Below are 13,845 nucleotides of genomic sequence, written 5' to 3'. Positions count from 1 at the left end.
AACCCTTATTATTTAATTCATGTGAGATATCTCCTGTGGGTATTGAATGGTGTAATCCTCTTATGACAACTCTATAGGCCCTCTCTTGTTTCGGTTGGTAAGTGTGATGTACAATGTTTTCTTTTCTAAGGTGCTGTATGAGTGTCCTGTAGGTGTCTGAGTTTGTAGGGTTAATTTTTACTGTATTATTTGAAATGGTTTTGGTGTAATAGGTTTCTGCCGCAGTTGCAGTTGAAAGGTTTGCTATCATAGCACTAAAATAAGTAACTCCATAAATATAGATTGGTGGCGGTGAGGGATCTTTTTTGGTGATATTTGTGTTTTGTGTATTTGATAAATTGTCTGTTTGTTCATCTAGATTTTCTTTTGAGAGGGAATCAAATCTGTTTTGTGTTTGGATTTGGTTGGACATTTCTGAAGTTGTTTGTCTTTTCATCCTTTTTCTCTTCTTGGCAACTTCTTGCCAAGGATGGTTATTTTGGTTTTCTGTCTCGTTAAGTTCTATGTCGCTATCGCTATCTGTGTAGTTATTAGTGTTTTGTGATGATGAGAGTGAGCATTGAGGGTTTGTGGATAATGTTGTGTGTTGTGACTGAATAGGGTTTTGAGTGTTTTGAATATTTTGTGCAGTTGATTGATTAGGAAATTGTACTTGGTTTGGTATAGCTATTTGGGTTGGAATAGGTATTTGGTTTAGGCATGACATTTGATTTGTTATCTGGTTAGATGGTGTTTGATTAAAATACAAAAATGGTACTTGCGGTTTACTGCTGTTTGGTTTGACTGGTTTTGGTTATTTATTGTTGGGACATCCTGTATAGTATTCATTTGTTGATAAATTGGTTGGCCATTATTATCAAATCCTAATAAGTTCCCCGAAGGGAACATATTTCTTTTGTTTGTTTCACTAATCACTTAGTTTTTGTTACTTTTCAGTTTAACAATTTTTTGATGCTGATTAGATAATTACTAGTTAATTAGGTAGTTTTACGATAAATAAGTTCTCTAGCGCTTTGAATGACGGTACATGTTCACGCTTCGAGAATCAGGTTGCTACTGGTTACACTAATTTATGTACTATACAATAAGAACTAATAATCGAGAAAAGAGAAAAAGTGATCAGGTGATTTTAATAATATACTTACTGTTACTATGGAACAAGTAGATACTTTTTGAACACCTTTAACCCGACATTGGTCGCTAGGTTTGCTGTTACGTCAGTGGTCGCGCGTGAGATTTTCTCTCACATATCCAACTTTTGCCTTTTTTTACGAAATAAAATTTTCAAAATAGATTTTACACTTAATATATTATTATTATTAGCTTTACACAATGTGATTGTTAATGCGCTTGTACATTTTAATCTAAAAATGTAGAAATAATATTAATTTTTATATTTCAATATAAGTAAATTTCAAATTTGTACTAGTACCTTTGTTTCATTGTTCTGCCACAGGGCAAGTTCTAAAATTATCTTTGCACGATTCATATTACAAATATAACATGAAATATTGCTACAATATAGAATAATGCTAAATAATACTATACACGGTGGTCGCGCGATGAAAGAATATCTCACGTGAAGCGCACTGACTTAACAATCGGGCCATACTAAGTCAACTAAACCACTATCTGAGCAGACGATTCTATTTGATTGTAGAGGAAGGATAATTAGGAGACTAGAAGGAACTACAGCATGTGTAATTTACCAGGGAAAAATGAAAGGTTTTATTGAAATTTAATGTAGTTATTATCTCATTGAAGGATCTATTTGATATATTTGTTTGTTATGTTCTTTATAAAACATCTTACAATTCTTCATGCAATTTACCTACCTTTTTTAATTTTTAATAAAATTTGTGTTACATTATAATGTAATATAATTAGAAGCATATCCTTGACATAAACTTCTGCTTTGCAGACTTATGTTGTAATTAAATAGTTTTATTAAATACATCGGCACCGTGATAGAAGAATTTATATATGTATTTATTTATATAATATTCTATTGTAGATATGTTGCTGGAAGGATGAACTGGATATCAGAGACAGAGGCCAAAGGCATAAACACTTTCATAGGGACTTTCTCATTGCCTTCATTAATTTTTATGTCCCTAGCTGAAGTAGAACTTAGCCAAGTAAATTGGATATTTTTGTTATCCATTTTGATAGCAAAAAGTATTGTATTTTTTTCTGTGATAATTGTTACCCTCTTAGTTGGTAGGCCTCTGAAGTTGGGAAGAGCTGGTATATTTGCCATATTTTGCACACAAAGTAATGATTTCGCTATTGGATATCCCATTGGTAAGTTTATATCTTTTAAAAATTCTTTAGAACAGTTGTGAAACTTCTGGAACAATCATATCAATAGTCCATTTAATCACGGTTTTTGCTCCGAATTATAAAGAACCTGTTGGATTGTCATGAAATTTGGCATACACATAGCTAACATGTCAAAGAAAAAGAGTGGTATTGTGCCGATGTGTGGCATACATTGTAACGGGTAGTTCTTTTAAGGACGACAGACTCAGTAAAACACAATTTAAAAATAAAGCAAATATATTAAAGGTAATTATATACAGTTTAAAACAAATAAAATAAAATATAATTCCATCTTCTGCAAAGGAAAAACAATATTAAACTTTATTATAGTTATCCGATCATAATAGCAACATCGAAATAATACGATAATCAATATATACAATAATAATCTCGCTACGTTAAAACAACGTAGCCTGGAGACGGCATTTCACTTCAATGCAGTCACTCGTTCCTCGCTACTACCGCCTACTGCGATAACGATTGTGGCAAGACTCCACGTCACTACGGTGGCGTCTACCTAGGCATAGTTCCGCCTCACAAACGGCGCATCTTTGCCAGGCCAGCTGAAGCTCGTTCAATACGCGAGGCATCAGCTGTTGAGCCATAGTAAGTTCAATACACGAACCATGACTGATTTTCTCATTCTCCTAGCTCGCCTTAAATATGCTCTCGATGCCCTCTCCTTCGGTTTCCCCCAGCGGTGCCGTGAAGAAGGAATGCGCAAACACGGAGACTCCATCAGTCCCCTCCGGTAACAGCAGCTCATCGCCCGCCGAGGCATCACATCGTTACAACATTCAAGATAAGTCTCCGGAAGTCGATACACTGACTAATTCTAAGCAACTTTTGTTGTATAAAGATTTTTCAATAATGTCAATGCTTTGCGAGTGAATGTGTTTATGTTTATTTTTCAACAAAAACCCACGTTTTTGGACTGTTTTTGACAAATAACTCAAAAAGTAGGTATTTTATTGAAAAAAAAAACATTTATATCAAAAATAGAGTTTATAAAAAAGTGAAAAATAGTTACATGTGTTGAAGCCTGTAGACCCAGTAGAAGCAGAGTTGTAGCTAATGAAAGTAGGTTCTTATTCGTCAAATTCCAAATCGAATATTTCAACGCGAAAGAACCAAAATATGAAGCATTTTTCGGAGAAAATTCATCACAACTATTTTAGTGTTTTAAAAAAATTTTTAACACTAAAAAAAGATTTTCATGGTTTTATAAAAGTTTCTAGCATCAAAAGTAAATAAGTTTAAAAAAAGCCTTTTTTTAGTAGTTAGCATGCCAAATGAAATTAATCGTTACCGCTTCACAAGTTACTTTACTTATGTATTGTTCATATTACATGTAAGTTTCATCGGTTCAAAGTGATTATTTTTGAAAAAAATTGGTTTTTAAGTAAATTTTACTTTGAAAAAAAAAATATCTTTTTTCAAAATAACTTGAAATGATTAGTGATATCAAAAAACTCAAAGAGTAAGAAAATGCAGTTTTTGCTTTTCAAAATATTTTAGATATTTTGTTTTTCTGTAAGATAAAAATTGGCCTTTTAAAAATATCCACTTTGAACCGATGAAACTTACCGATCATATACACAATACATAAGTAAAGTAACTTGTGAAGCAGTAACGATTAATTTTATTTGAGATGCTAGTTAGGGAGTGACTTTAACGATTTTTCTTAACAAATAAAGGTACCAACTTTATTTTGAGCGTAACTTGCTTACTTTTGATGCTAGAAAGTTTTTTTTAACAAAAATAAAGCTTTTTTTACAACAACATTTTAAACAAATTGATGAGTTTTCTCCGAAAAGTGCTTTTCATTTTTTAATTATTTCACATTGAAATATTCGACTTGGAATTAATTTGACCAATTTGAACCTACCTTTCATTAGCTATAACTCTGCTTCTACTAGGTCTACGGACTTCGTACATACACCATTGTTTCACCTCTTTATAAGCTATATTTTGGTTAAAAATATTTTTTTATAAAATACTTACTTTTTGAGTTACTTGCGAAAAACCGTCTAAAAACGTGTTTTTTTTTGTTAAAAAATGAACATATATGAACATAATGAACAAAGTTGTTTAGAATCAGTCAGTTTATCCACTTCCGAAGACTTATTTTGAACTTATGTTTTTTCGCCCCCGAGAAGGGGTGGTACGCATCAACAGTGCCAAACCAGGCACAATATCCCTTTTTTCTTTGACATGTTAGCTATGTGTATGCCATATTCCATGTCACTCCAAGCGGTTCTTTAGAAATTGGAGGTTTTGCAATATTTTACCGTGAGTGAGTGGACTAACAATAAGTTTCAACCATTGTTATTTAAAAATAATCAGAAATAATAATTTTTAATTTTTATTAGAAAGTATTATTTTTTGTTACAGTTGCTGCTTTATATAAACAAACTCATCCCGAGTATGCCACATATCTGTATCTGATGGCCCCGATTAGCTTAGCCATTTTAAATCCCATATCATTCATCTTAATGGAGATTGGAAAAAGGAGAAGAGATGAGGGCAGTGAACAAATATTAATCAATGATGGGGAAATTTCCAACAATTTGAACTCACACAGAGAAAGATTAAAATTAGCTGTATCTGTCTTTAAGAGTATATTTATGAACCCCATTATTTTTATGACTATTTTAGGAATATTAGGAAATGTGGTTTTTAAGCACAATGTTCCTGTTTATTTAGGAGGGACACTAAAGGTAAGTCAATGTTTAGTGTAGCACTTTTGTGCAAATTTCATATCTAGAATACTCACAGTATACTGTGCTACAATAATAAAAACACTGCTAAACTCGGTAAAAATGAGTGGCGCACACAATATTCCAGCCACAAAGAGCTGATATGAATATTACATGGCGCAAAAATGTGTTTTCATTTTGATGGAAAATTAAATTATAGTTTTATTTGGAAAGATTTTTCCATAATATTTGCTAAATTTAAGTAAGACTCGCCCCAAAAGAGTACCTGTGATAAAGTTTGCAGTTTGAGGCTTTTTTGTGGTGCGTTTTATTTCAAATTACATAATTACTTTAAACGAACCTGAAATTATAGTCTAAGAGCTAGAGCCGAAAAATCATCGTCATAAGTATGTAATATGAAGTTTGGCATATGAATTGTGTCTATTGTGTATTGATAATTATGACCCCTTTCAGGCTGACACCTCAGTGGATACAGGAAGTAGCAATAAGGGATGAAAGGGGAAAGTTAGTGTAGTCTTTAAAGGTTTTCACCTCCTATTTTGTTAAACCTCCATCGATTTGCACGAAAATTGGTGACTAGTTAGAACATACCTCAGGAAATAAAAATAATTTGGTGCCAACTTGCACTTTTACCCTGGGGTGGATACCACGCCTTCTCGAGGGTGAAAACGATTTTATTAAAAATAACCCCACACATCGATAGAGGGACAAATTATAAGTAAAATTTGTTATATCATGTTATTAAAATAAATCAATACTTTTTGAGTTATTGAAGATCAAAGATTTGTCTGTTTAAGAGCACATGCGTGAAGTTACGGATGATAAAAAGAACATATTAATTAATTGTATGTTACTAAAATATTATTTTTATATTATTTCGATATTATAAATTTACCAAAAGTGTATTCGAATATGTCAAATGTACCCATTATTGGACACCCCCAGTTTCTGGACATATTCAGTTTATAATGAAAAAAAAATTCAATTAAATATCGAAATAATATAAAAAGTAATATTTTACTAACATAACATTAATTAACATGTTCTTTTTATCATCCATAACTTCACGCATATGCTCTTAAATAGACAAATCTTTGATCTTTAATAACTCAAAAAGTATTGATTTATTTTAATAACAAAATTTTACTTAAAATTTGTCCCTCTATCTATTTGAGGGGTTATTTTTAATAAAATAGTTTTCACCCGCGGGAAGGGGTGGTATTCACCACCAGGGTAAAAGTGCAAGTGGCACCAAATCAGTTTTGTTTCTTGAGGTATGCTCTAACTAGTCACCAATTTTCATGCAAATCGATGGAGGTTTAACAAAATAGGAAGTGAAACCTTTAATGACTGCACTAACTTTCCCCTTTCATCCCTTATTGCTACTTCCTGTATCCACTGAGGTGTCAGCCTGAAAGGGGTCATAATTGTCAATATACAATGGACACATTTCACAAGAAAAACTCCATATTACTTATGACGATGATTTTTCGTGTATTTATTAGTGTATTTGCGTGGGTGTTTATTTAGATGTGCTCTATTGTCCTTTTTATACGTAGGATATTATCTATTAGCTGTTGAGACATGCCATGAGGGTAAGAACTTCTCTGAGACTTCTGGTAGGATTCTGGTTTCTGGTAGGATCTGTTGGTATTTGTAGGAACTCTACAGATACCAACAACATATAGTCCATGTGGTGAGACCGCTCCCGTCTGGAAAAATTTCTGATTCTGTTTCTTTGTGGATTCCTATTCAAAAATGTCCCCTTTAAACAAATCTAAAGGGTACCGGGCGGAATTTTTGGGCAGAAATTGTTTAAACAATTTTTTTAAACAAATACAAAAGATCACGTTTTTTTGCTCCGGAACATATATTTTTAAGTTTTGTGGGTCATTCCAAACGAGAAAGGTATCTTGTAAATTTTCTCAAAAATTGATAGTTTTCGAGTTAAAGACGATTTAAAATCTGAAAAATGCAAAAAATACGCATTTTCGAGGCCTAAAAACTCATATTTAAATTAGTATTTTTGAGGTTTCCAGATTAAAGTTTAAACATTCAGCTTCAAGATTCTGAAGAGTGATTGCGTCTAACCTTAATTTAAACCGTCTTTTTTTAATTGTTAAATTTGTATGTCTATCCGATTTTTTTGCCGGTGCGGCGCGCTCTATTTCAAAAATCTCCAATTTTCCTCCGAAAGATATTTTTTCTAGATTCTTTGGGATATTCTAAATAGAATAAGTTTCTTGACATTTTTCTCAAAAGTTAACAGTTTTAAAGTTATAAGCGATTTAAAATCCGAAAATGCGTTTTTTGGCATTTTTCGGATTTTAAATCGCTTATAACTTTAAAACTATTCACTTTTGAGAAAAATGTCAAAACACTTATTTTATTTAGAATATCCCAAAGAATCTAGAAAAAATATTTTTCGGAGGAAAATAGGAGATTTTTGAAATAGAGCGCGCCGCGCTGGCAAAAAAATCGGATAAACACGCATATTTAACAATTAAAAAACAACGGTATAAATTAAGGCTAGACGCGATCACTCTTCAGAATCTTGAAGCTGAATGTTTAATCTTTAATTTAAGTATCTGGCAACCTCAAAAATACTAATTTAAATATGAATTTTTAAGCCTTGAAAATGCGTATTTTCGCATTTTTCAGATTTTAAATCGTCTATAACTCGAAAAATATTAATTTTTAAGAAAAATTACAGGACACCTTTCTTGTTTAAAATGACCCACAAAATTTAAAAATATATGTTCCGGAGCAAAAGAACGTGATCTTTTGTATTTGTTTAAAAAAATTGTTTAAACAATTTCTGCCCAAAAATTCCGCCCGGCACCCTTTAGATTTGTTTAAAGGGGACATTTTTGAATAGGAATCCACAAAGAAACCGAATCAGAAATTTTTCCAGACGGGAGCGGTCTCACCACATGGACTAATAGTTTCTATTCCCATGCCCATGTCGATTCCGTACAAATCGTCCAGACAAGGTCGCCACCCATCTAAAACCTCTTCTTTGTCAGTCCTGATGCCCAGGTATCACTCGATGCCCATTCTTATCTCGCAGACACATTCCTCGAGAAAAACCGCACCCAACATGGTGATACACCTCAACCTTCAAATTCCTACCTTCAAATGATACCGCTGTTTCTCACATGTCATAATTCTCGTACTCCTCCATGGAGTACCAGAGACCTCAGTCTCACAGTGTCAAATCGGTACGGAATATAATCCGGTCAACTTAGACATCAAAATAGTTGGCAAATAACAAGAATTGCCGGAGAGCCAAATTTTGGTGGAGAGCTAGAGTTTACAATAACAAATAAAGTTTTAAAAGTCAACATGTGTGCAACAAAAGTTATCGTGGTCAAAGGTCAAAATTTGAGATTTTTTGGATTTTTCTCGAAAACGGTAAGTTTTATCAAAAAAAAACATCAAACCAAAGTTGTAGATCTTAACATTCTCTACAAAAATAGTCCTTACAATTTTTTTCCTAAGAGTTACCATTCCTGAGATATCGCGATTTTAAAAGTGACTTTATACATTATATGCACATATAAGCCACGTATATACATAATAATGTGGCACTTAAGACAAGTATAAATGCCTATTTGTGTCCCTTTTATATAATATATTTTACTATTCTGAAAATATTTCTTCAAAAGATAATCAGTCCCAAACTGAATTTCCTCTATCCACGTGGCCTTGAAAAACATTTGGCTATACCATTGTTTAAAAAAGAACAAATTGTCTGCTGTAATCAATGGCTACAGTATGTCCGTAGGTCTTGTTCATATTATCTGTTTCTTTTAGTGCTAAAGGTTCAGTTCAAGTGAATATAAGTACTTATTACAAGCGTCTACCATTTAGCAGACATTATGGGCTTACCGTGACAGTCGTATATGACGGCTACAGTAACTCGACAAAGAATATTAAAGCTGCAGAACAACGTCGCCGAACCACAAAAACATCATCGGGTTCCGAGATTATCTTTGATGAAAATATAACTGTTCCAGCGAATCAACAACAATTTTTCGCTAACATTAATATTAAATCTTGTTTCATTTCCATGTTAACTGACAAATTAACAGCTGCGAATATTGAAGTGAAACAAGCTAAAATTGACACAGATGTCCTTATAATTGAGGCAGCAATTGAAAAATTTAAGGCAACAAACACAACAATAATTGTAGTTGGTGAAGATGTTGATTTTTTAGTACTGCTTACTGCAAGGACTCCAGTAGATAAACTTATTTATTTTCTGAAACCTGGAAGGGCTCAACAGCGAACAGAGATATATTCTTCGAAAAGTTTATCGGCTTATCCCTAATGCCAAAAAGAACATTTTATTTTTACATGCGATAACCAAAGGGGCAAAACGTCAGTACTTAAATTATTCGAAAAAAAAAAGATTTGACTGACTGCTGTAAAATTTTTACAGAACTTGATTCCACACCGCAAACAATAATTACGGAAGGAATTCGCTTTCTTCTTGCGGTTTATGGAGCTCCAAAAAAATTAGTTGTCTTGATAAATACCGATACTCCGATACTTAACTTTTGTAAAAAATACGCGAAACAAGAAACAAGTACAACTATCATGTCTTCCTCCAACATCAGCATCTGCTTTTCAACATTTGTATCGAGTATATTATCAAGTTCAAACATGGTTAGACAATGAACTGAATTCAGAAGACTGGGGTTGGATATTAATAGATAATACTCTGGAACCAATTAAAACCTTACTCCCACCTGCTCCAGAAAAACTCCTTAACACTATTTTTTTGCAATTTCAAAAAAGGTTGTAGTGCCAAATGTGGATGTAAAAAAGTCGAGTTGCTGTGTTCTGTAGCGTGTACCAACTACCAACTGCCAAGGTCAGTCTTGCTCAAATGTCCAGTTTAGTACAAGAGAGGAAGACTCCTGTGATTTTAATGAAGAGACCAATGACTCAATGAACAATTTTTGAACATCCAGCAAGAGAAAGAGGAAGAAGATGAAATCGAAGAAGACTTGTTGAAGTAGACTTTCAAGAATATGAATCTGATTAAAATATCTAAAGAAATCAAAACAATAGTTAACCTAATAAAATCAATAGCAATATCAATAATAAGGTAATATCTAGAACTTGACCGGTATTGTTTCCTTAAATTATCCTAAAATTGTCAAAACAGTTAGTGGAGTAGGCCTACAGGGAAAACCACGGTAAAAAAAAACACGCCGAGTACACTACCTCACAGGTGGTGTGGAAACGTGTGCATATCATATATAATATGACTCTTAGAATCCCGATATCTCAGGAATGGCAACTCTTAGGAAAAAAATAGTAAGGACTATTTTTGTAGAGAATTTTAAGATCTACAACTTTGGTTTAAGGTTCTTTTTTGATAAAACTTACCGTTTTCGAAAAAAATCCAAAAAATCTCAAATCTTGACCTTTGACCTCGAATAACTTTTGTTGCACACATGGGATCGATGGGGACTTTTAAAACTTTATTTGTTATGGTATACCCTAGCTCTCCACCAAAATTTGGCTCTCCGGCAATTTTTGTTATTTCAAATGTCTATATAGACCGGGTTAATAAACAAAATTACTAACCACAGGTAATTTGAAACTTACTAGAAATGTATAACCTGTTATCCGATCTAACACCGACCAGGTAGTGCGAGATGCATCGAAAAATAATCAATATGATCTTGATACTGAAATAGGGGATTCAGAATGAAACTGCTTTTTTGCTTCTATAGTTTTCTTCTATTACTTCTACTGTTGTCCAGTTATTTTACCTTTTTTCTGTTTGTTTCCTTTTAGCATTATCGTCTACATTATTTTATTTCTTTTTTAAATTCTTCTGTCTCGGTTTTGTCAGAGTCATCTTATCCTACTTGGTATATTTTTCTATTCTTTAATGTTTTTGTTGGTACATCCTACTTGAGTTTGACTACTGTTAATACATACTTAACTATTGTCTAGTACTGCTACTCATGTAGGACTATTCTTCACTCAGTTACGGATAAGTTTTGTTTTAATTAGTTTATTTGATTCTTCGTTTTCCCACTTTCCCCATTCATGTCACTGATAATTGTTTTTAAATCATGGGGTTTTTTCACAAAATTCAGTTGTTATGTCTGCCTTTTTCTATTCCAAGGATATGTATGTTGATAACACTACTTTTCCTGTATTTTGCTCTTTATCGGATTATATTATTTTATCTAATAATAAATTGAAATGAAATGAATTTAGGCTGTCCAGATGGAATATAAAAACTTTGGGATTATATTATTTTATATTGCTTGAATACTTCTCTGTGAGAAAAGTAGAAATATACTTAATTTATACACGATTTGTTTTTTAGGTCCTAGGCTCAGCTTTTTCAGCCAGTGCTCTTTTTCTTCTAGGACTAAGAATGGTTGGAAAAGTGCACAAATTGAAAGGCGCTACATTAGTTGTACCAGGAATCTTAATCATGGTTAAATTGTAAGTGTTTTTATAAATAAATTAGAATTAATCCATATTATATATTCCTATTTAGACTTCTATACTACACTAAATATTAGAGTATGTTACGAATAACTTTGTGCACTATTATGATAAATTTCATAGTCATCTGAGATCTCTAGATATAATATACTTACATAATCCATGTCCATATATCCAGATCTAATATACTCAAAAAATGCAATCCATTATTTATTTCTGCTGATTGCAACACTGTATATTTTCAGTTTTGTATTTCTAGATAAGTTCTTGTCCTTCATTAGCCTGTGGTATCTCCAGTATATTTTGTTTTTTGTTGCCTACTAGTATTTGCTAGATAAGATGGACAGGTCATGTGGTAAGATCAGAGGAAAACAGAGTGTTAAAGATAGTGGTTTTTTGAGAGACCAGACGGTAGAAGATAAGTAGGCCGTCCCAGAAAAAGATGGAAGGATGATGATGAAGCCGATTTATCTCATAGTAAAGAGAAATAAGGATTTTCTCGGGACACTCAAAGATCCATGTAGCTGACCACTTTTATTTATTGTAGACCTAAAGGAAGAAAACCTACCTGTTTCCTGCCTAGAGTTCGTGTCCGTTTTTTAATTATTAACAATTTAGTGCAAAAATCGCGATTTTTTCGATTTTTTGCACCCCATTTAAAAGCTAAATTAATATATATTAATACATAGAATTACAAAATTTAATTTTTTAGAACATTGAAAACCCTTCAAAATGCCGATTTTTTAAAGTCAATAAGTTAATTTGTTTCTACGCAAACTGCAAAATAAGTGAAAATCGTTATTTGTTAATAACTTTCAATAAGACTACCTTAGAACTGTAGTGTTTCACCCAAAGTTGGGTATTTTGAGGGTACAAACCCTCAAAATTTGAGACCGATTCATTAATTAGTTTGAGTTATTCTATTTGTTTATCCCAGAGACCTTTATTTTGCAATAACATAAGACAAAATAATGAAGATATGGCAATTCTGAGTATGCCAAATGAAAGTAGAAGAGTGATAGTATTAAAATGTATTAAAAATATATAAAAAAATAATTAATATAGTCAAAAATCCTAATAGAAACAGACAGATTGATTGAAAAATCCTAATGCCAAATTTTTTAAATTTTGTAGTTTATAAACATTTAGAATAACTTTAAAAAAATGTCCGTAGAAACGATCTTTTTATATATTCGAAAAGCTAGTATTTTAACACGAATTTTAAAATAAAAGAATTTAGCTTGGATTCATTTGGGACAAAGTTAGCCATGTGTTTTTTTTACTTCGCAGCTAATTTGTTTGTCACAATTAAGGAATCTCATTAATGCCATTTTAAAGAATGGGATTTGTATTTTTTCTTAAAAAATTTGCACAAACATTGTACCTTCACAGCACCCTCTTACAAATATGCAATTTGTTTATAAATTTATTAATAAATAAACAGTCTAATTTGTTTAAACAATTCTTGAAAAAATATTTTTTTTACAAAAATCTATTTTTTTAATCATAGTATCATTAATGATCATAGAAAAAGTTAAAGTACGCTTTAATAAATAAATTATTTTTATTAGATAATTATTTATTGAAGATAATTTATTTATTAAAGTATACCTTAACTTTTTCCATGATTAATAATGATAGTATGACTCAAATCATGTATTTTTGGGAAACAATTATTTTTTCAAAAATTGTTTAAACAAATTAGACTGTTTATTAGTTAATAAATGTCTAGACAAATTGCATATTTGTAATATACAGAAAAATTACATATATATATATATATATATATATATATATATATATATATATATATATATATATATATAGTGGTTTGAAGTTTCAGCAATTCGGTCATGTGAAATAAAAGTCTATTTGTTATTTCTCAATATTTCGTCACACTTTTGTGACTTCTTCAGGAGAAAACTGTAAATTTATTAAGATTAGAAATTAACAAAAGCTAAATATTTAATTACTTACAACTATAAGAGTATTAATTTAGATTTTTTTAACATATCGTAAGGGACATTGACTTAATTTTGATTTTGACATTTATTATTTCGGAGTTATGGTAACTGCAATAAATTTTATATTCATAGAATATTGTCTGATATTTAAAATTCTTTTTTTTTTTTATTTTAATAATAAATAATATATAATATATATATATATATATATATATATATATATATATATATATATATATATATATATATATAATAAATAGACTTTTATTTCACATGACCGAATTGCTGAAACTTCAAACCACTATAACACAGTACGGTCGAAAATATTTGTACAAATATATATATATATATATATA

The 13,845-nt window shown here is 31.3% G+C and overlaps 1 protein-coding gene across 1 annotated transcript in view; it reads left to right on the top strand.

Moving 5' to 3' along the window:
- LOC114341748 (integral membrane protein GPR155) overlaps positions 1-13,845 on the top strand; it is a 116,722-nt gene that overhangs the window by 19,370 nt on the left and 83,507 nt on the right. Inside the window, exons 3-5 of the mRNA XM_028292561.2 lie at positions 2,015-2,304; positions 4,717-5,042; positions 11,401-11,522. Coding sequence (XP_028148362.2) covers positions 2,015-2,304; positions 4,717-5,042; positions 11,401-11,522 — 738 coding nt within the window. The remainder of the gene's footprint in view (positions 1-2,014; positions 2,305-4,716; positions 5,043-11,400; positions 11,523-13,845) is intronic.

The sequence above is a fragment of the Diabrotica virgifera genome, chromosome 7 (assembly GCF_917563875.1).
Source record: "Diabrotica virgifera virgifera chromosome 7, PGI_DIABVI_V3a".
NCBI classification, from domain to species: domain Eukaryota; kingdom Metazoa; phylum Arthropoda; class Insecta; order Coleoptera; family Chrysomelidae; genus Diabrotica; species Diabrotica virgifera.
Note: the sequence above shows the minus strand (reverse complement) of the source record. Positions and strands in the feature narration are given on the sequence as shown.